Source organism: Chiloscyllium punctatum, chromosome 2, assembly GCF_047496795.1.
Source record: "Chiloscyllium punctatum isolate Juve2018m chromosome 2, sChiPun1.3, whole genome shotgun sequence".
In the NCBI taxonomy this organism is placed as follows: Eukaryota; Metazoa; Chordata; class Chondrichthyes; order Orectolobiformes; family Hemiscylliidae; genus Chiloscyllium; species Chiloscyllium punctatum.
The window spans coordinates 123,576,932-123,600,181 of record NC_092740.1 but is presented as its reverse complement, the minus strand read 5'-3'; the positions used below and the strand labels follow the sequence as shown (position 1 = coordinate 123,600,181).

Genomic DNA, 23,250 nt, shown 5'->3' with positions numbered 1-23,250 from the left:
CAAATCCTAAAGGATGTAACTGCCAGCTAGGATCTACAGCAGGAGGTAAGGGAATAAAATTCAGGGAAAAATCTCATCCTCACCAACCAACTATAGGAAGGTATGCCAGACAGACCTAAAATGGTCTCCTGAAAGCTTGGCCATCATCAACAAGGCACAAGTTAAGAATATGACAGAATACTTTCCATGTGCCTGGATGAGTGAAGCTCCAAAAATACTCAAGAAAGTTGACACCATCTAGAGCAAAACAACCCACTTGAAGGACACCCTATCCACCACCTTCAATAGCCTCTCATTGCACCATCAATACACAGCAGCAGCCGTACATAACATCTATTAGAACACGGCGACACCTCACCTATAAGGCCATGCAGGGGGCCGTATGGCCTCTCAAGCCTGCTCCACCATCCAATAGGATTGCAGCTGGTCCGCCATTCCTCATGTCCACTTCCTTTCATTTCTCCATAACCCCAGATTCCCTTACCAAACAGGAATTTATCTACCTGAGCCTTAAATATACACAATGACTCTGTCCCCAGGGCTCTCTGTGGTAAGGAATTCCAATGACTCTCAATCCTCAGAGAAGAAATTCCTCCTCATCTCAGTCTTAAACTGGCATCCCTTCATTTCTAAGACTCTGCCCTCTGGTCCTAGACTCTCCCGTAAGGGGAAACATCCTCTCAGTATTTACCCTATCAAGCCCCTTAAAAATCCCATAGGTTTAAAAGAGATCATAGAATCATAAAGTCGTACAGCACAGAAACAGACCCTTCAGTCCAACTCATTTGCACCAACCAGACAACCCATTCTGACCTAGTCCCATTTGCCAGTATTTGGCCCACATCTGACTTAACCCTTCTTATTCGTATACCCATCCAGATGCCTTTTAAATGTTGTAATTGTACAATTACCTCTAAATCTAGAGTCCAAATCTGTTTAACCTTTGCTCATAAGGCAATCCCTCCAAACCTAGGCTTCTTTGAAAGTACCTTCCAATTCCATGGCCTCTAGTACCTTGAAAGTTGAGAACAGCAGATGCAGTAAACACTAGCACCTGCAAGTTCCCCTCTAAGCCAAGTAGCAGTCTGTATTGTAACAATATTACCACTCCTTCGATATCACTGAGTCAACATCTTGAACTCATACCTTACAGCATGTAGATATACATCATGTGGACTGCAGTGGTTACATTGAAACATAGAAACAGAGAAGATAGGAGCAAAAGGTAAATTCTGCCCTTCAAGCCTGATCATGGCTGATCATCCAACTCAATAGCCTAATCCTGCTTTCTCTCCATAACCTTTGGTTCCATTCGCCCCAAGTGCTATATCCAGCTGCCTCTTGAATACATTCATTGTTTTGGTATCAACTACTTCCCGTGCTCTTGAATTCCACAGGCTCACCACTTCTTGGGTGAGGAAATGTCTCCTCATCTTCGTCCTAAATGGTCTACCCTGAATCCTCAGACTATGACCCCTAGTTCTGAACACTCCTATCATTGGGAATATCCTCCCTGCATCTACCCTATCTAGTCCTGTCAGAATTTTATGAGTCTCTATGAAACTTCCCCCCTTATTCGTCTAAACTCCAGTGAAAACAATCCTAACCAAGTCAACCTTTCCTCGAATGTCAGTCCCGCCATCTTCGGAATCAGCCTGGTAAACCTTCGCCACACTCCGAGAGCACGAGGGAGAAAGTTGAAGGTGAGGACCCTTGGAGAATTGTGAACTGAGAAGGCTAGTGTAGAGCTTCTAAAAACATTGACACATTGATGGAATGAGTGAACATGTGTCAGGTGAAGTTCAATGCAAAGAAATGTGAAGAGATTAATTTTAGTGGGAAGAACATGGAGCAACAATATAAAATAATGAGCACAACTCTAAAGGGATGCACAGCGGGGAGACCTGGGTGTTTATGTCCATAAGTCAAGTAGAGATGGCAGGGCAGTTTGCGAAAGTGCACAATAAAACATACCAAATCCCAGGTTAATACAGGCATTGAGCACAAGGGCAAGACGACTATATTGAACTTTAATAAGACATCAGTTTGCCCTCAGCTGGAGTTTTGCACTCAGATCTGGGGCTGCACTACAAGAAGGATGTGAAGGCAATGGAGAGGTGGTAGGAAAGGTTCATGAGAATTGTTGCAAGAATGAGGAACTCAGATATGAAGGTAGATGATGGAGTTAGGATTGCTTTCCTTGGAAAAAGAAGGCTGTGAGGAGATTTAGCAGAGGAATTCAAAATCATGAGGGATCCAAACAGAGTACATGGGAAGAACCCAGACTCAGAGGACACAGTTATAAAGTAGCTGGTAAAAAGAAGCAAAGAAAACAAGGCAAAATGTCTTCATGTTGCGTGGTTAACGTCCTCAATGAGAGTGTAATGGAGATGGGTTCAATTAAAGCATTCAGAAAGGGAATTAGAATATTATCCAAAAACAAAGTCCATGCAGGTTTATCCTCGAAGACAGGAGGGCAGCCCAGAGTAAATTGTTCATTCAAAGAGTGATCTAGGTATGATGGGCCAAATGACTTCCTTCTGTGCTGTAACAGGACATTGGTAAGCCTCTTCTGGAATACTATATCCAGTTCTGGTTTCCCTGTTATTGGATGGATATTAAGTTGGAGAGATTTACCAGGATGTTGCTGGGATTGGAGGGTTTGAGTTATAAGGATAGGGGCTGGGGCTTTTTTCACTGGAGCACAGAATGTTGAGAGGTGATCTTAGAGTTTTTTAAAATAATGAGAGGTATTGATGAAATGAATGGCAGGTGTCTATTCCCTAGGGTGGGGGATTTCAAGATGACAGACCATATTTTTAAGATGAGTGGAGAAAGATTTTAAAAAAAGACATGACAGGCAATTTGTTTTTACACAGTGGTTCACATGTGGAACGAACTTCCAGAGAAAGTGCTAGATGTGAGTCAATTTAGAAAGCTTAAAAGTCATTTAGATAAGTATATGACCAAGAAATGTTTGAAGAGATGTGGGCCAAGTGCAGGCAGGAGGGGCTAGTTTAGTTTGAGATTATGGTCAGCATGGACTGATTGGACCAAAGGGTCTGTTACCATGCTGTATGATTCTATGAATCTATATAAGGTGAGATGACCAAAAACTTGGGCAAATAGGTATACTTTAGGGAGCATTTTTAAAGATCCAAGTGAAGTAAAGGGATGGAATGGCTTAGAGAAGGAATTCCAGAGTCTGGATCTGAGGTAACTGAAGGTGCTGCCACCTATGCCACAGTGATATACATTGAGGATAGACAAGAATTCAAGGAGTTCTCAGATCTTGGACGGTTGATTTTTGAAACAGATCACAAAGACAGATGAACAAGGCTAAGGAGGATTTTGAAAAGAAGGATGAGAGTTTTAAAATGAAAATATTGCTTGACTGGGTGCTGACGTAAATCAGCATGGACAAAGCTCCAGAGTGAGTTAAGACATTGACAGCACAGTTTTGGCTGCCCTCAAATTTATGGAAGATAGAATGAGGGAGGTTGGCTGTGCAACAGAATAGTTTATTCTTGAGGTAACAAATGCAGGACTGAAGATTTCAGCAGCAGATGAACTGGGACAAGGGCATAGTCAGGTAAAGTTACAGAATGAGAAGGAGATGATGAGCTTGGTGATAAAATGAATATGTAGTTGGAATTAAGCTCATTTGGGATCAAATACTATACCAAGATTGCAGACAGGCTGGTTAGTCTTAGACTATTGCCAGGAAAAGGGATAGATTCAGGAGCAAGGAAATGGAATTTGGAATGAGGGTCAAAAATGCCTAAACACCTTCATTCTTCCTAATACTTAATTGGAGGAAATTTCTGTTCCTGCAGTGACAGATTTCAGAGGAACAGTCCCATAATTTATTAACGTGAAGGATTTGAGCAAAGTGGAGGTGAAGTAAAGTGAAACTTTGCAAGCATATATGCACTGAATAACACTACTTTCAGATAATGTTGCTGTGGGAGATCCTTGAGACACATTAAAGGTAATAGTAGGGAGGGTGGGGCATACACTGGTCATTCTCACAAAACTTTTAAGTGATTTACACATGAAAGAAGTGAAACTATCATGGTATTCAAACAGATGAAAGACCCCACAAACAATCAAGGTATTTTTCAATGTATAATTTCAGTTACATCACACTGTAAACTTTTGCTATAAATTCTGTGTCTCATAATTGTGTCCTCCACAACCACCTGGTGAAGGAGCAGCGCTCCGAAAGCTAGTGCTTCCAATTAAACCTGTTGGACTATAACCTGGTGTTGTGAGATTTTTAACTTTGTACACCCCAGTCCAACACCGGCATCTCCAAATTATTCCCTGGTTATGCCTTGATAGATTAGGTAATAAGGGATGGGGAACAAATGCTGGCTTAGCCAATGACACATATCCTGCAGATGTTAAATTTTAAAAAAGCTAAGAATGGAGCCCAGGGATTGCAGTCACACCTAGGTGTACGATAACTGAAAAGTAATGGGGAAGGATTGTGTAGTCAGCCTGGACAAAGAGAATGTGTTACAATAACAATTTCATTTTTGTAGCTCTCATGCTGTCACACTTATTGACAAATATCCACACAGTATTTATGTGTTGCTACAACAACTGAAAGGCAATTATGGATAAAGAGTCACTCTTAGCATTGTCATTTACATAGAGTTATAACTTAACTTAGGCTGTGAAACATTCTGGAACACCAACCTTCACATTCCAGGTTTGCTCCTTCCCACTGTCCCTGGGCAGAGCAGACTGATGTGTCATTTCCTGTCACATGTACATAGCCGACCTGGCACTGGTATACAACTCTGCTTCTGTAGGTTGTGTTGACTGGTTGATGAAACAGTGTGTTCAGTAAAGATGGTGGTGATCCACAATCAACAACTGCAAAGAGTTAAACACAAGTTAGTTTACAATTTTGTATATTGCATTATTGTACACTCAAAACATGATTTCCTTACAATATATTTGCCAAAATAAGTCCAGCATTTGGTCACATGGCAAATTGATTGCAGTCAGTTTCTGGTTCAAAATAAGCTGAGCACGCCCATATGTCAGAGACACACGACTCATTGAAAACTGAGCCATGACCTGATTGTGATGCTGCAGTTGAACTGCAGAGACGACTCAGACATTAATTATCTGCTTACCAGGAGAGGTTTTCTGGCAAATAGTAAAGGAAGGGTAATGTTACAAGGAATCGTAGGATAATGGATTCATAGAATGATAGAATCCCCGCAGGCAGAAATAGGCCATTTGGCCCATCGGGTCTTCACCAACCCTCTGAACAGCATCCCACCCCTATCCCATAACCCCACCTTTACCATAGCCAGTCCACCTAGCCTTCACATCGCTCTTCACTATGAGGCAATTTGGCATACACAGCCAGGCCATCTAACCTGCACATCTTTGGACTGTAGGAGGAAACCAGAACACAGCAGACACAGGGAGAAGGTACAAACTCCACACAGTTCCCTCACCTTCATCCACTTCGTTCCAGAATAACAGTAGGACTTCCACCCTTCCAATATTTGCATGCAAAGGATCATTGTCCTATATTTACATCACCTCTAGAAGGATATTATGACCAACACATCTTCCCCTCTTTTCCACTGTCAGAATTCCACAGGTCGAATCCTCCATCACTCCTAATGCCACCCCCTCCCATTGCACCTTCACGTGCAATTGCGGAAAGTGCAACACTTGCCCTTTTACTCCCTCCCTCCTCTAGTCTACGGTGTTCACACCCATCATTCATATCTATTTTACATCTCCCTCTCTATTTCTCTCTCTAGCACCACGAACACTCCCTTTGTCTTTTGCTGAGGGCTCCTTCACCATTTGTTCCAATCACTCCTCCTCTGTCTACAGCTTAAAAACCATCATTTTCCAGCTATTTTGATTTCTGAAGAATCATACCAGACTTGAAATGTTTCTCTGTCCACAGGGAGGTGGGTTTCTCCACCATTTCCTACTGTTATTTCAGATTTTCAGCATCCGCAGTATTTTTGTCTTATGTATGTCATTCAATGTCTCCCCTCGCAGTCTCTGCTGTTTTTGACTTGTTAACCATTCCACCCTCCTCCACAAACCACTCGGACATTCTGCGCTCTCAAGTTTCCAATCCCACCTTATGATAACAACACAACATTTGTACAGTATAGATCAAGCCTCTTTTACCTTAATCCACTCACGGCATAAGCACATCTCTGGCTGGGCCAGCCTTTATTGCCCATCCCAGAGGGCAGTGAAGGTCAACCACATTGCTGTGGGACTAGAGTAACATGTACATCAGGTTAGGATGACAGATTTCCTTCCCTAAAGGACATTAGGGAACCAAATGGGTTTTTCTGACAATCAATTCAATTCATAGTCATCATTAGATGCTGAATTCAAATTCTACCATCTGCCAAAGTGGCATTTGTACCCAGGTCTCCAGAACATTAGCTGAGTTTCTGGATTAATACCTAGCAATAATACCATTAGGCCATTGCCTCCTCTTCAGTTGTGTTTTTCATTCAATGCTGACTCTCATTGAAAAGTGTGAAGTCGACTGTTCTCTCACACTGCCCTCCCAATTCAATTATTGCTCTCAAAACTTTCAATAATATGCAGTCGCCAAGAAATTTTAATGGCAGCCACTCCCACTATTATAGTGTGATATGCTTCCATTTCCTGCACCAGCTAACTTATGTTAGCTTCTTAAAAGTTACCCAACCTCCTTCATACAGTGGGTTCATGATGGCTAATATTAGTCAGTGCATTCAGTTATAGGAGTTGGGAGGTCATGTTGCAGCTAAAAAGGACATTGGTTAGGCCACTTTTGGAATACTGCATGCAATTCTGGTCTCCCTGCTATAGGAAAGATGTTGTTAAACTTGAAAGGGTACAGAAAAGATTAACAAGGATATTGCTAGGTTTGAAGGGTTTCAGCTACAGGGAGAGACTGAATAGGCCAGGGTTATTTTCCCCAGAGCATTAGAGGCTGAGGGGTAACCTTATAGGTGTTTATAAAATCATGAGGGGCATGGATAGGGTAAACCGTCAAGGTCTTTTTCCCAAAGCAGGGGAGTCCAAAACTAGAGGGCATTGGTTTAAGGTGAGATGGGAAAGATTAAAAGGGACCTAAGGGGTAATGTTTCATTTGGAGGATGATGCATGTATGGACCATGCTGCCAGAGGAACTGGTGGATGCTGATACAATTACAACATTTAGAGTCATAGAGTCATAAGACATAGACGAGTTGGACCGAGGGGTCTGTTTCCATACTGTACAACATTATGACTCTATAATAACTGGAATGAGACTCTATGCACAAAATTTACACAGGACCCCTTCAACATTTGGAGATTAGAGAGTTTACCTCCTCAATCTGGCACAGATTTGATACCAGATTTCTAGATGACAGGCGGGTGTTAGCTCAGTGGTGCAGGCAATCTCCCCAAGTAAAATCATAGAATGGTCTCCCCCTGCATTATAATCATTGAAACCACTGTTTGCATGCCAGCTCTCTGCCAGAGCAAACTGAAACAATATTGTTGACATAAAAGCACACAGAACACAAACATTCATGAAATATACAGACTATTGTAGCCATTCAAAGAGTGTTTTGGCCATCCAAATTTTCTAGTTTATGATCAACGTTCCAATGGACTTTGCTTTTCTGATCCTACAAATCAAGATCGCAAATTTCACCCATTCTCCTCACCCAAAAGAAAAATGAAGTTGGTTGAACATTCAATGTGCTTACTTGTACAGTGAGTTCCATCATTCGGAATGAATGACTCCATTTTGTTGGATGGTCTGTATCCTTCATTGCATGTACAGTAATAACTGCCATATGTATTGTAACAAGTTGTATAGTTCCCACAGATCTTTATAGAACCCATTTGGCATTCATCTTTATCTAAAAAGAACATACTAAATTCAATTTAATCTGTTGTTTCATGATAGAAAAATATACATAATAACATTAAGTGAACCAAACAATCAATTTTCTACTCCTATTTTTCTGACTACCTGTTGGAAAGCTCAGATAGGATTACAAGAGCTTCTGAGTAGATGACATGTTCATATGAATTCTCCAGTGGAATACTGGAGAAAATAAAACCGAAGAGGGCTGGGCGGGGTCAGCTGGGGCTCAGTGGGTGGCAATGTCATCTGAAGTAGAAGTTGCGGGACCAAGTCCATTCCAGGTCAATACTCAAATGCCACCTCTCTGATGGGATATTAAACTGAGTCACCACTGCCACTCAGATGAATCGAAAAGATGCCATGACTTTGCTGAAGCAAGAACAGACAATTAGTTCTGTGAATCCAGCATGGATATTTACCCATCAGCCAACAACACTGGAGCACATTTCCTGGTCATTTATCCAATTACTGTCCAGGAGAGTTTGCTATGTGTAAATTGGCTGCTGCATTTTCTATTTTATAACAGTGTCTACATTGAACAAAAGTATGCTATTGGCTGTAAGACTCTTTGGGATGTTCTGAAATTGTGAAGAGTAACATAAACCCAAGATTTTCTTTCCTTCGGTATTTAACAATTCCATCTCTTCTTGAAGTTCAACAACATTACCATCCCCCATCAATGTCCTGGTGTCACCATTGTCCAGAAATTTATAGATATTAATACCCACGCTGTGGCAACAGATTAGGTCTGGGAATTCTGTGGTAGGTAACTCACCACCTGATTCTGCAAATGTCCAACATTTACATGGAATAACTGGGAGTGTAACGAACTAATCTCCACTTACCTGGGTGTGTACAGTTCCAACAACATTCAAAACATTCGACACTATCCAAGACAAAAAGCATGCTCAATTGGCACTCCATTGCCAATATTCACTCCGTCCACTACTGGTGTACAGAGGCAGCAGTGTGCATCATCTATAAAACGCACTCAAACAGGACAAGAATAGCAGATACATGGAAACACCACAACCTACATGTTCCCTCCAACTCATACAGCATCCTCACTTAGAAGCTGATCCTTCATTGTAGCCGAGTCAAGATCCTAGAACTCCCTCCCTAACAACACATTCTACACCACATGGATTCTGCAGTTCAAGAAGATTGCTCATCACCACCCTCTCAAGATGGATAATAAATGATCTCTCAGCTAATAACACTAATTTACCATAGATGAATTTTAAATGCCTTCACAGCAATGCAGAGTTCAATCCAGTGCCCTCTGCAGGGTGCTTGCCCTAGAAGCAAATGGACTATTTCAACTTTCATGTCCAGTAAAGAAATCATACTCCTAAATTTCAAGAAACAGAGTGTACCCAACGTGGACATTTTCAAAATGACTTTAAAGAAGTGGACACTATTTCCTCTCAAAATGGTTGACAAAATGTCAGGTAACACCCCGCATCACTCTCCCTCCATGCCCCCGTGTTTCCCACCACCACCTCCCTTTCTGTTTAAGGATTATGTCGTGTCTCAGAATGCTTTTGGAAACTTCTTAAAATATACATGGCTGTGGGTGGGGTGCTTTCCCTTGATTAGATATATTGGAGGCAAAGCCATTTGAGGAATATTCAGTTCGATTTTAGTGTATTTACCAAAACGCAAAATCAATAGCCCCCTGCCAGAGGCAGTGCCTGGTAGCTTGATCTCTAACAAAAACTAGATTATCCCAAACTGATATAATCAGCCATCTTCATCCCCCAGTATGTATTAGTTTCTAATTTGGATTTCTTTGTTGGGCAATAGAACTATTGATCATATGATTTTAAAAAACTGACTTCAGATCATGAATCCCAACGTTGCAAGAACCAGTGAGAGATAAGCAAGTCTTAAACAAGGAGGGTCTGTTGCTTCATCAAGAATAGAACCCTGTATAACAACTAGTCAACACAGGCACAGTCAGGGTGAATAAATCTTTTACACCTGCGAAGATTGTCTCCATCTTGACCTATAGATAGATAAGCAAGTCCGGTTGTTGTGCATATATTCTAGGTATTGAGTGAATAAATGTTGATCTTTTCTTCTGATTTAAATGGACTGGAGACCCTGTCAAAGGTATTATCAAAAGTCGCAAACCCCAAAGTGGAACTGTAGAAATATTCCCTCAAAATCAAATATACTTCATATTGTGAACAACTGAGACCTGAAGGAACACAGGAAAACTCCAAGTTTGGAGATGACACAAAGCTGGGTGAGAGGGTGAACTGTGTGTAGGATGCAGGGATAATTCCATGTGATTTGGACAAGTTGAGTGAGTGGACAAATGCATGGCAGAATACATATAATTTAGGAAAAAATGTAAGCAAGACAGGAAGGTAGGTTATTATCTGAATGGCGTTAGAGTGGGAAAGGGGATGTGCAACAAGACCTGGGTGTCCTTGTACACCACTCGCTGGAAGTAACCATGCAGATATAGCAGGCAGTGAAGACAGCGAATGGCATATTGGCTTTTATAGTGAAAGTATTCAGGTACAGGGATGTCTTGCTGGAGTTATACAGAACCTGGATGAGATCTCACTGGGAGTATTGTGGGCAGTTTTGATCTCCTTATCGGAGGATGGATGTTCTGGCTATGGATGGAGTGCAACATAGATTTATCAAACTGATTCCTGGGATGATGGATTAACACACGAAGAGAGAGACTAGATCGCTTAGGGCTATATTCACTGGAGTCTAGAAGAAGGAGTGAGGGGGTAGGCTTGAAATCTCATAGAAAGCTATAAAATTCCAACAGGATTAGGCAGCTGTAAATGCAGGAATGATGTTTCTGATGATCGGGGGTGGGGGGAGGTCTTGAACCAGGGGTCACAATCAAAGGATATGGAGTAGCTATTTAGGACTGAGATAAGGAGAAATTTCTTCACCCAGAGAATGACAAGCCTGTGGAATTCTCTGCTACGAAAAGTGGTTGAGGTCAAAACATTGAGTGGTTTCAAAAAGGAGATATTCTTTTTATGGCCAAAGAGATCAAATAGTCTGAGGAGAAAGTGGCAACAGAGTACTGATTTGGATGATCAGCTGTGATCATATTGAATGAAGCTGCAGCTCGAAAGGTCAAATGGCCGACCGCTGTTCCCATTTTCAATACTTCTATGTTTCTATGTTACCCTGACACCACCTCTACCTATCCATAAAAGCAACAGTCACGTGAAGTGAAAATAGTGGACAACCAAGAATTTTGTCTGATCCTCCCAAACAGCCATTGAAAGTTTAGCTTTTACAAAATCACTGCTGCTAATGGTTGGGGTTAAGTGCCACCACCAATCCTCCAAATATAGATATTGTGACAACACAGGGAGACAGCCAAATCAAATCAATCAATCAATAAATAAAAGAAAATACAAAATTGGCCAGATTATTTTTGAGCAGATTTTATGTTGCATTGTTCCCCTGCATTTGTGATGGACACCTTTATGACTTTTTTTGCCCGAAACGTCAATTTCGAAGCTACTTGGATGCTGCCTGAACTGCTGTGCTCTTCCAGCACCACTAATCCAGAATCTGGTTTCCAGCATCTGCAGTCATTGTTTTTACCATCTTTATGACTTGACCAAGAAACAATCAGGGCCATGTTTCAGCTCACTTTGAGGAAGCCAGTGATACTTAGAAGTTTGTTATTATTCTCTGAACTTCCAATAGCTGATTATGGGAGCTTAGGCAGGAAGTTTTCAAACTTTCATACTGTAACATCAATACTCAAATGCCTCCCAGAAACAGAGTCCATAAACCAGTTCAAATTCTGGCCCCTCCATCGGTTTGACCATCAGCTTCCTCTCCAGGTTTGATGGCACTAATTTCCCAGTACTGACCTTGATAATGTCCAAACTTCTGCTACTTGGTCAAACATACTGCTCCCCACAATCCCGGTATCGAAGAGTCTATGGTACCCTTTTGATCAAGAGCCAATGTGCAATTAACTTTTAGGCCTGGCCTCGCAAACAAACAACAGCTTGTTTGTTCCATTTTTGTTCTTTTTAACACAAGCTGCTGCTCACAGTCTAAAGATCATCTTCAACTTACAGTTCTTAGTTCATAGTTCCAAACCAAAGTTGACGTAAGAATAAAATAAAATAATTAAAAATCAGTGAGGGTTCTCACAATATTTTAATTGTCCTGTTCAGACATGTTATGACAAACTCTCTAAAACAGGTGGGACTTGAACCCAGGCCCCCTAACCCAGAATAGAGACACTGACAACTTGCCACATGAGCCCGAAAAGAAGCATTAATGTTACAGGTGGACCATCAGCTCATTCTCTACCTCCGCCATTACCACCCCACCCCCCAACAGAGGGACTGCAGATGCCCAGACCAATCCTCCTTTATTTACTAGATCCAAAGTCCTGTTTGGTAAGAGGATGGAAATGGTACAAGAAGAGACACTTGTTTTAACAAAAATGTTGTCCATAGACACAATTTATTCTGTGTTTATAATTAAGCAATACATCCAGGACTATCAAGAGTCAAGGATGACACATCAATCATTTTTGGGACATCCTTTGGGAGCTAGTCTCCCGATTCTCCACTCAAGATTGAATGCCATCATCAGACGTGGTGGAACTTATTGCATTGGCTGATATTAACCATTTCAGAACCATTAGTGGATTTAACAAAGGCAAGCGAAAATTCCCGATTCAGGTGGAGATGGGGAGCCTGTTCAACCTCGAATTATTCAGAGGATCACTAGGGGAAATCCCCCAGTGAGAAAACATGACAACCTGTTTCATTTTGGATTGATCCGGAAAACAGCCCGAAAAGGTATGGTGGATTTACTGGCCTCTACTTATGCTGCAAATGATCTGATCATTTCCAATAACTTAGAGAAGATGCAATGAAAGATATTGGCAACAAGCATCAAATCTGCCTCGTTTTTCTCCCTTCACCAAAAAAGTTGAAGTAGAACCATCACATCTGAACTTAAAACCTAATTCAAAATGCAAAGTTATTTCCAAGAACACACACAAGATTTGCATCCTATAACACTTGCCAGCAACACAGAATATCCAAAAACCCATTTAAAAAAATTAAGTAATTTGAAGTATAGTTACTGCTGTTATGTAGGAAACACAACAGCCAACTTTCACACAACAGGATCTCACACATAGTAGTGTGATAAAACAAAATCCACCTGTTTTCTCGGAACCTTGAATAAGGGATAAATGTTGTTCAGGGAGCTCATGCTAACTCCTTGACTCTTATTAAAAATGGTGCCATGGGACCTTTTACATCCCACAGGATAGTTGTGATCTTGATTTTAGCACCACGTCCAAAAGACTGTATCGCTGACAATGTAGCGACCGCTCTGTAAAGTGCGATCAGCCGAGATGTTATTTTGTTATACATATTGTACTCCCATGACTGTGGAGGAGGATTTGAACTCTGCCTTAGAGCACTACCCAACAAACCAAGGTGGACACTCAAGACAATGTAATGTTAGCGAGATCATTGGATATGGCTTCAGTGCTGTCTTTAGCTTCAGTATTTGTAATCCAATCCTGATCTATTAATCGGTCCATTAGACAATGGAATGTGGAGACACCAAACTTCTACTACAGCAACCACTTTCACTGTTGACTCTTAACTGCCCTCTGGGATGGGCAATAAATGCTAGCCTAGCCAGCAATGCAGTCATCCCATGAATGAATAAAATGAGGCAATTTAAGAGCTTATGAGGCGAAAGTGAGGACTGCAGATGCTGGAGATTAGAGTGGTGCTGGAAAGGCACAGGTCAGGCAAAATCCAAGGAACAGGAAAATCAAATGTTTCGGGCAGGAGCCCTGATGAACGTCGATTTTCCTGGTCCTCAGATGCTGCCTGAGCTGCTGTGCATTTCCAGCACCACTCTAATCTTGAATTTAAGAGTTTATGGCAGATATGCAGTAAACTGTCCACAACTGAACAAACAGTTGTCATTTAAACATTGCAAATTAAATACTGATCACAGAACACTGTTATTAATGAATCACAGTTCTGTGCTGTTACGAGGCTGTAATTTTAGATTAAAAGTTTAACAGTGTTTTTGGCTTCACGCTTCTGTCATTCACAGACCTTGAAGTGGATTCTTTTCCAAATGTCTTACCTGTGCAGAAGCTCCTTCCATTTCCATAGAATCCATAGTTACAAGTGCAGGTTTCCATTCCATCCTTAGTTGTGCATGAAGCATTAACGTGACAGGTGGAACAAACATCCAGATTCGGTTGGGGTATTGTAACTGCTGCACAGAAAGGTAAAACAGTCACTCAACACTGAACTGGACTGGACACCTCACCCCCAACCATATTTGGTCCTTTTAACTTCTCACCACATCCTGACATCTGTTGTGAAGTTGCTTCTTTTTTTTTTGAGTACTCACGTTCAAAGTATTGCAAAAACTAGTTCATTTGAAAGACTGGGATGCCTGGAATTAAAACTTTACAGGAAGGACACTTCAGATTTTTTTGTTTGTTAGGAACACTTTCCAGAAGAGAGACAATTAAACCAAGTCAACAGCAGGAGCTTAACAGAGTCATAGAGTCTGAATTAGTCTTAGAGTCATGCGGCATGAAAACAGGCCGAACTTGTCTGTGCCAACCATTTATTTTGCATAGACTTGTTTTCAGTGATGTCAGATGTCTGGGTTTATGACTGTAAGGAGTAGTTTTGCATTCTTGGATAAGATTTGGAAAAGACAACTGGGGGACAGCTTGCTCAGAAAGAAACTGCCAAACATATTCTTTCACACTATTTTGAGAAAACTCTTTTCAAGAGCCCAGCGTGTGAAATGTAAAGATGATGCAGCTACTCTACTGAGATGCCTTTGGAAGAGTTCCTCTTAACATCTCCTGAATGAAAGGCTTCTGAGAACATCCTAATGTGACAACCACATGTGCTCATTGACACCCATCTCCATATATCATGACATCAGACCAAAAGTTAGTTTTCTTATCCTTTATTCTTCAAGAATTGACAATTATTCTAACCAAAATTTATTTTATAAAGTTGATCTCTGCAAAGTCAGTTTCTTTTATTTTCTTTAACTAGTCTGTATGCATATATCCGATAGTTGATTTAGAAAGGTTAAAATTTTACTTTCAAATATTAAACTCTGTGGTAATCAGTTTTGCACCTTTGTTAAACAAGTTGCCTTTATAATAAATCAATCTCTTTGTTGTTTATTAAAATAATTTGGTTGATGGATGTTTCGAACATTTTGAAACTAATATGGATAAAGTATGTAATTGGCCATGCTGCTAACTGGGTAAAACATTGATGTTATGACCAGTGAAGTAATGGAACTAGAGAAAAACATTGCACTCCTTCAGCCTCCATCACAACACTGTCCCACAGCCTGTTCACAAGGAACAAGTCAGGAACGTTGTGAAATCTCAACACCATCCAGACCAAGGCAGGCCACCTGATTAGCATCTAATACCTTCAGCATCCATGCCCTCCACCAGTGACACACAGTAGCAGCAGCATGTACTATCCATAAGATGCTTTGCAGCAACTCACCAACACTCCTTTGACAACACATTCCAAACCTGTAACGTTTACCACCTAGAAAAACAAGGACAGCAGATACACGGGAACATCATCACCTGTAAGTTTCCCTCTAAGTCATGTACCACAGAACTATATTACTGTTCCTTCACTGCCCTGGGTCAAAATCCTTGAATTGTAACAACATTGTGTTGGACGTACATTAAATGGACTGCTCATCACTACCCTCTAGAGGGCATTTAGGAATGGGCAATAAATGCCCAGTGACACCCACAGCTTGTGAATGAGTAAAGATTCATTTATATAAATGATTTGGATGTGAACATAGGAGGTATTGTTAGTAATTTTGCAGATGACACCAAAATTAGAGATGTAGTGGACTGCGAAGAAGGTTACCTCAGAGTACAATGAGATCTTGATCAGATGGGCCAATGGGCTGAGGAGTGGCAGATGGAGGTGCTGCATTTTGGAAAAGCAAACCTTAGCAAGACATACTAATAAGGTCCTAGAGCGCGTTGCTGAACAAGGAGACTTTGGGGCGCAGGTTCATAGCTTCTTGAAAGTGGAGTTGAAATAGGATAGTGAAGGAGGTGGTTTCATTTATTGGTCAGAATATTGAGTACAGGAGTTGGGAGATCATGTTGTGGCTGTGCAAAGACATTGGTTAAGCCACTTTTGGAATATTATGTGCAATCCTGGTCTCCTCCCTATCGGAAAGATGTTGTGAAACTTGAAAAGGTTCAGAAAAGATTTATAAGGAAGTTGCCAGGGTTGGAGGATTTGAGCTATAGGGAAAGGCTGAACAGGTTGGGGCTGTTTTCCCTGGAGTGTCGGAGGTTGAGGGGTGACTTTATAGAGGTTTACAAAATTATGAGGGGCATGGATTGGGTAAATAGACAAAGTCTTTTCCCTGGGGTGGGAGAATCCAGAACTAGAGGGCATAGGTTTAGGGTGAGAGAGGAAAAATGTAAAAGTGACCTAAGGGGCAACGTTTTCACACAGAGAGTGGTGCATGTAGGGAATGACCTGCCAGAGGAAGTGATGGAGGCTAGTACAATTGCAACAGTTAAAAGACATCTGAATGGGTATATGAATAGGAAGGGTTTAAAAGGGAAATGGGCCTAGTGCTGGCAGGTGCGATTAGATTGAATTGGGATATCTGGTCAGCATGGACGAGTTGGAGTGAAGGGTTTGTTTCCATGCTGTACATCTGATTCTATGCACATCTTTTGAAGGTAATACCTCCAGCCACTCTACAATCCTGCTTCACCAAAGTAATCCTTTGTTGTCCACGAGGTCAATTTTCAATTTTGGATGACACATTTGTTAACAGAAAAGAGCTGATTTGTTCACTGGTCCGTTTAAAGTCCTCTTTCAAGACTGCTGGCTAGTCAGTGCATACGTTGTTCCAATATAAACAGAACTCAAGTTTTCACAGGAGCAATAGGTCATCCATCTTCCAAGCAAAGAGTGTGTTGGATATGGAGCAATAATGTGGTGGAAACCAGGTGTCTGTAAGTGTGACACTTTACACATTACATGAATGCAGTCAGGTGAAGACAATGTAAACCAGGAAGTATTGTAAGCACAACCTGAACGGATTCTTCTGCTCATTCCATATAAAACATGCTCGTCCTATCACAGTGAACTGGGTAAATATCCTGAAGCCTGTGGTTCAAACACACTTCACCTGAAGGCCACATCTGGCTTAGATTCTCTACCTAGTTAGGATTTGGAGTGTTTAGATTAGATTCCCTACAGTATGGAAACAGGCCCTTCGGCCCACCAAGTCCACACCAACCCTCTGAAGAGTAAGCTACCTAGACCTATGCCCCTACCCTATATTTACCCTTGATGTGGCAATTTAGCATGGCTAATTCACCTGACCTGCACATCTTTGGATTGTGGACGAAACCGGAGCACCCGGAGAAAACCCACACAGACACAGGGAGAATGCGCAAACTCCACACAGTCACCCGAGGCAGGAATTGAACCCAGGTCCCTGGTGCTGTGAGGCAGCAGTGCTAACCACTGAACTACTGTGCCGCCCCATGTTCTACCTGGTTAAACCAAAAGCTGGTTAAAGGAGTTGAAGGAGGAATGGGCTGGGGTGAGGAAATGGAGGACTTTTGGAGGGGAACTCCAGAGAGTGTTACATTAAGTTATTGGAAGGCAGGCTCTGACAATTGTCTGGCCTACGTATGACTCCAGACCCACAGCAATGTGGTTGACTTTTAATTGCCTTCTGGGCAATTAGAGAGGGACAATAAATGCGAATCTAGCAGACAATTCCCTCACCACATTGATGAATAAAAAAAAGCCAGCCATAAAAAGTAGGGTTTGGGGAAAGTAATTAGAGAGACAGAGAGAATAGGGAGGTATCAGGGGGCTAGGAAAGTACTAAGTGAGGGATTGACAGTAGAGAGGTAGGGAGTATAGTTCACAGGTCTGAGGTGTAGTGAGAAGGTGAGGAAGTAGGGGACATAAGGAGGCAGAAAAGAATTAAGGACAGTAGTGAGGGGGTGGGGAGGGTAGACAGAGATTACATGGGGAGTAGTGAAAGAAGGCAAAGAGGTAGTTGAATGGGGAGGCAAACGAATTGGAAAAGGAGAATAGCAAAGTGGTCAGGGAAAAGGAGAGAGTTGGGGAGGATAGAAAGAGCAGCAGAGAGATAGAGACAAAGATATTGGTCCTCTAGAGAGTGAGAAGAGAGAGTTAATAATAGATAATAAAGGAAATGATGGATGCCTTCAGAGATTGGAAAAGACATTAGAATTCGGTTTTATTGCCACACGTACTCAAGTACAGGGATGCAGGAATACAGTGAAAAGTTTACAATGTCGCCATTCACGGCACCATCTTAGGTACATAGTACAAAATCTTAAGTAAAGAGTTGAAAAATAAAGACATATGTTGTAAGTACAACATTACAGTTCCTCTCATTATAACACAGTAAATAAGAAATAAAGTTAAAAGTTTCAAATTACAGTCCTTCTTTAGCCATGGACCTGCAGTTGCTCCATATTGGGCCCTTCCCACAATGGCTCCATTTCTTGATTCTAGTGCCACTGTGCTGTTGTCTCGCCAGCAACCACCATCCTCTGTCCCCAGCTCTGGGCTCGGGTGCTCAGTCAGAGTTGTAAATCAGGAGGTAGGAGGGAGTGAGGAACTAAGCAAAATTACAATCATGAGGTCGTTCTTCTAAAATACACGTTTTGACAACACTGTTTGTCTGTAACGCAATTGGTGAATTAAGGAACAAAGTCTTAAAATCGTGAACTCCCATTGGCTATCACGCAATTCCATCCCTGATTACATTAGGTCCATTCAGGATGTTTACTTCAGGTCAAGCAAAAGAGGTTGAATGATGGGACAAATGTTTTCTGACCTTCTAACTGATATATTTGAGAATGTTTTTAGAAATTATCACAGAAGATTTGGATTTCAAGATTCTCCTCATTCTGGAGAATGCACCAAGCCATCCTCCCACCATTGGTGAGCTTTCAAAAAACATCAGAATGCTATTTCTATCTCTGAATGCAACCTCTTTTGTTCATCCCATGGACCAGTGTGCAATAGCAGCTATTAAAGCTTATTATTTCAAGCACACATTCAGTAAGCTGTTTGCAGCTGAGGGTTATAAAGAGGACAGTGTTCTTCAATTTCAGAGGATCTTTCACATTAAGAATTCATTGTGGAGGCCTGGGATGATGTCAGTAAGGATTGCTTGCATGCACTTTGATGAAAGCTTCTCCCAGATGTTCTTCGTGGTTAGCACTGCTGCCTCACAGCGCCAGAGACCTGGGTTCAATTCCCGACTCAGGCGACTGACTGTGTGGAGTTTGCATGTTCTCCCCGTGACTGCGTGGGTTTCCTCCGGGTGCTCCGGTTTCCTCCCACAATCACAAAGATGTGCAGGTCAGGTGAATTGGCCATGCTAAATTGCCCATAGTGTTAGGTAAAGGGGTAAATGTAGGGGAACGGGTGGGTTGCGCTTCGGCGGGTCGGTGTGGACTTGTTGGGCCGAAGGGCCTGTTTCCACACTGTAAGTAATCTAATCTAATCTAATTTTAAAGGCATTGAACTGTCAGAGGAGCTTCCAGCAGTCAAAAAAGTGTCTCTCTTAAAATACAAGTTGGATTTGAAGAAGTGGAGACTGATCTACAACAACCTGTTGCTATGAGGGAAATTGAAGCTCACAATGCAAATGAAGACCACCAGGGCCCAGCACCACGAGAGCTTCCCATTTCTCTTTTGCCTTCTGTCCGGAGGGATGTTGAGAAGCAGCTGCAGCTCTTAGAAGATAATGACCACAATGTAGAATGCAGCAGGACAGCAGTTTGTGGCATAAAATCTTATCTAGCACCCTATGAACAAATTCTTCATGAAAGAAGAAAGATGACAAAGCAGCAAAAACTCTGCCTTTTTCAAGCCAAACCTCCTCCCCCCACCAAAAATGTCTGAGGACAATGAACCACACCCATCCACTTTTGGATTAAATATTTTCTTTCATCGTAAGCCTGCATTCAGACCTGCACCTGAAAATAATGTTGATGATGACCCTCAACCCCTGTCCGAATACAATACTGTAACTCAAGCTCGGAAACCCCTTCAAGTGTTAAAATTTATTGTATTACTTCATTAAAATTTATGATTTTAACATTTACTTAGACTGTGCTATTCTTTGTGTTAGACTAATTATTTTTGTTTTGATTTTGCTGGTATTTGTAGTGGTTCGCCCAACCCGGTTTTTTCCCATAGTCCCACTGTTCCTATTGTACTAATTTTCTATAACACGAGGTTACATGAGAACGCAACTACTGTTTGACATCAGTACAGACGAGACTGAGCAAACTGATGGAGCTGCAGGCTGACAGACGAGTCCAGATGGATTTTAACCTAGTCTTTCAGAGTTTGCTAGTGAGGCGGTAGATGCATTGGTGTTAATGAATCAAAATTCCCCAAAGTCACGTAAGATCTCATCTTTCTGGAAAGCAGTAAATGTAATCCCTTCATTTAAGACAGGAGGCAGGCTAAACAGGAAATTTACAGGCCAGTTAGTTGGTCTGTTGTCTGCCATGGAGTAGATGTTAAAAATCGATCTGTTGAAATTATAGCCATACAACGTAATGCAAGCATGGCTTTGGAAAGGAAAACCATATGATTCAAGTTCTCTGGAGGAGTAATGTGCTGTAGATAAAGGGGAGCCTTCAGATATACTATATTTACATTTCCAGTGGGTATTTGATAAGGTGCCACATCAAAGGCTACTGAGGAAAATAAAAGCACCTGACAAAGTGGTTAACATATTAGCATGCCCAAGAGATTGGCTGGCTGGCAGAATACAGGGAGTATGTAGCAATGGATGTTTGCTTGGCAGGGTGTGAGGAGTAGAATCCCACAGGGGTCTGTATCTGTTCCTCAATGTTTCACAACTGACATCAATGATTTTCTTGTGGGGAGCAAAGACATTGTAGATAAACTCAAAGGTAACACCAACATAACTTGGAAAATACATTGTGAAGACAAACGAGGAGAAAGTGAGGACTGCTGATGAAGGGCTTATGCCTGAAATGTCGATTCTCCTGCTTCTCAGAAGCTGCCTGACCTGCTGTGCGTTTCCAGCATTACACACTCAACTCCGAAGACGACATAAGGAAACTGAAGGCAAATATAGGTTGAGCGAGTAGGCAAAAATCTGGAGATGGAATTTAATTTGGCAGGAAAATAAAGAGTATTACTTGATCAAAGAATGACTACAGATTTCGAAATGCAGAGGGATTCATTTGTTCTGGTGCTGTAGTCACAGAAGTTAGTATCTGGGTGTTCAAGAAGGTGAAAGGGTTTACTTTATAATGAGAAGAATGAAGGATACTATGCTTCTGTTATATAGGGCAATGGTGAGACCATATCTTGTTTAATGTGTAAGTTTGGTGTCCTCATTTGCAGAAGGATATGAATGCTTTGGGAGTAAACGTGTTTTAGAGGAATTTTGCTTGGTTGATACCCAAAATGAGAGGGATGCCTTATGGAATAGCTTGGACAAGCTGGGCTTTAGAAGACTGAAAAGGTGACTGAATTAAAGTGTGTAAGATTCTGAATGGTCTTGACAAGGCAGATAGTGGAGAAGAGGTTTTCTCTCAAGGGTCAATCCAGAACTAAAGGGGACATTGCTTTAAGATTAGGGGTCACCCTGTCAGAATAGAGATGAGGAGTTTCTTTCTCCCCCTTTCAGAGTGTCGTGTAGTTTTGAAACTCTGCTCTGAGAAAGCAGTAGAGGGGAGGTTATGGAACATTTTAAAGTAGAGGTTAATAGATTCTTGTATGGCAGAAGAATCAATGATTATGGGAGGCAGATAGGAATGTGGAATTTGAAACAAACAAATCAGCCATGAACTGATTGAATGGCAAGAGCAGACTTGAGGGGCTGAATGGTCTACTTCTGCTCCAATTTCAGATGTTTGTATCTAGCTTCCACTTAATTACAGCTCCCCTATTATCTCAATAAGTGGAGAGTTCCATATTTTCACCACTTGCTAGATAATAGAAGCTTCTCCTGAATTTCTGACTGGCAATTTTCTTGAATTAATAATGTCCAGTTTTGATCTTCTCCTACAACTGGAAACTAATTGGAAATGTTCTCTATATTTGCCCTCATCAATCCATTCATAACTTTAAAGATTTTGATTACCCACCCAACTGGTTTTGAACCACAAAATAATAAATTTGGTTTGTTAAAACTAGAACTGTCTTATAAATTTACCTGAAAAGTTGGATCCATTTTCTATAAACTTAATTTCAAGGTTTGACTTGTTTTTTTTTCCCACCCTGCCTCAAGATTATAGTAGATTTCTGAAACTTACATTTACTTTAAAGGTTTTAACTGATCAAATATAAGCGCCTCTGCTTCACAAGACCCCATGTGATATCAGCAGAAGCAGTTACTTCAGATTATTTTAGAGTATGGACTCATGGTGTCATGTTGAAGACAAGTTTGAGATAATCAGCCCACAATTACCACGATGGTAACTATCACCAAGTGACAGCAAAGAAATACTGGGGCTCCTAAAAGAATAAAGACTTGCAAAACGCAATACAGGTTTTTCAAACCAAAATAATTCATAATCACTAAATGCAAATATCTCACCATTACATATTCAAACTGACACTTGGAGAACACTTGCGTATTTAAATACGCAACTTTACTTTTAAGAGAAGTATATATATTATTCTAAAGTTACTTAGGTGAACTGAATCTCGTGCCATACGTACATTTCAGAAAATATCCTTGTATGTTGGTCAAAAATTCTTTGGCAGGAAGGTACATATAAATTCCAATTAAAATTAATAAAACTAGCACTTACCATTCAAGCAGAGGAAGCCAGTGTATAAGACCCCTGTATACATGCTCAGGACAAGGGTAATATAGCTCCGGCCCAGGGTTAGTCCCATCCACATGATCAGTATAAACACTAAAGTTTAACCACGAGAGGTTTTGCTTGTCCTTATATCCTGAGCAGGCTCTGTTGGTGCCGCCTACCCCCACAGTAACCTGGTTATGTTTGATAAGTATGGCCATAATAGATTAGAAGGTTGTTTCTTAGTATGGACATGTTTAATTTTTATTCTTGGGTGAAGTTATTTTTTACTAACTTTTGATATTTTTTACAAAGTCATTTCCATGTCACTATTATTGCTGCTATTACATTCAGCGAATGTTGCATTGGAATGAAAGAATTTAACAAAGGTCTGCAATTTATTCATATATTGGGGTTTGTACAATATCAATAGATCAAT

At 41.1% G+C, this 23,250-nt stretch overlaps 1 protein-coding gene across 3 annotated transcripts in view; it reads right to left on the bottom strand.

Annotated features, from left to right (window-relative positions):
• Positions 1 to 23,017, bottom strand: part of susd1 (sushi domain containing 1) — a 96,066-nt gene extending 73,049 nt beyond the window's left edge. For all 3 annotated transcript variants that reach the window (XM_072588098.1, XM_072588099.1, XM_072588100.1), the window contains exons 1-4: positions 22,818 to 23,017; positions 14,054 to 14,188; positions 7,752 to 7,907; positions 4,705 to 4,884 (exon numbers count right to left, since the gene is read on the bottom strand). In XM_072588098.1, the coding sequence (XP_072444199.1) occupies positions 4,705 to 4,884; positions 7,752 to 7,907; positions 14,054 to 14,188; positions 22,818 to 22,911 (565 nt within the window). In that variant the 5' untranslated portion in view covers positions 22,912 to 23,017. The remainder of the gene's footprint in view (positions 1 to 4,704; positions 4,885 to 7,751; positions 7,908 to 14,053; positions 14,189 to 22,817) is intronic.
• Between the last annotated feature and the right edge of the window lie 233 nt (positions 23,018 to 23,250).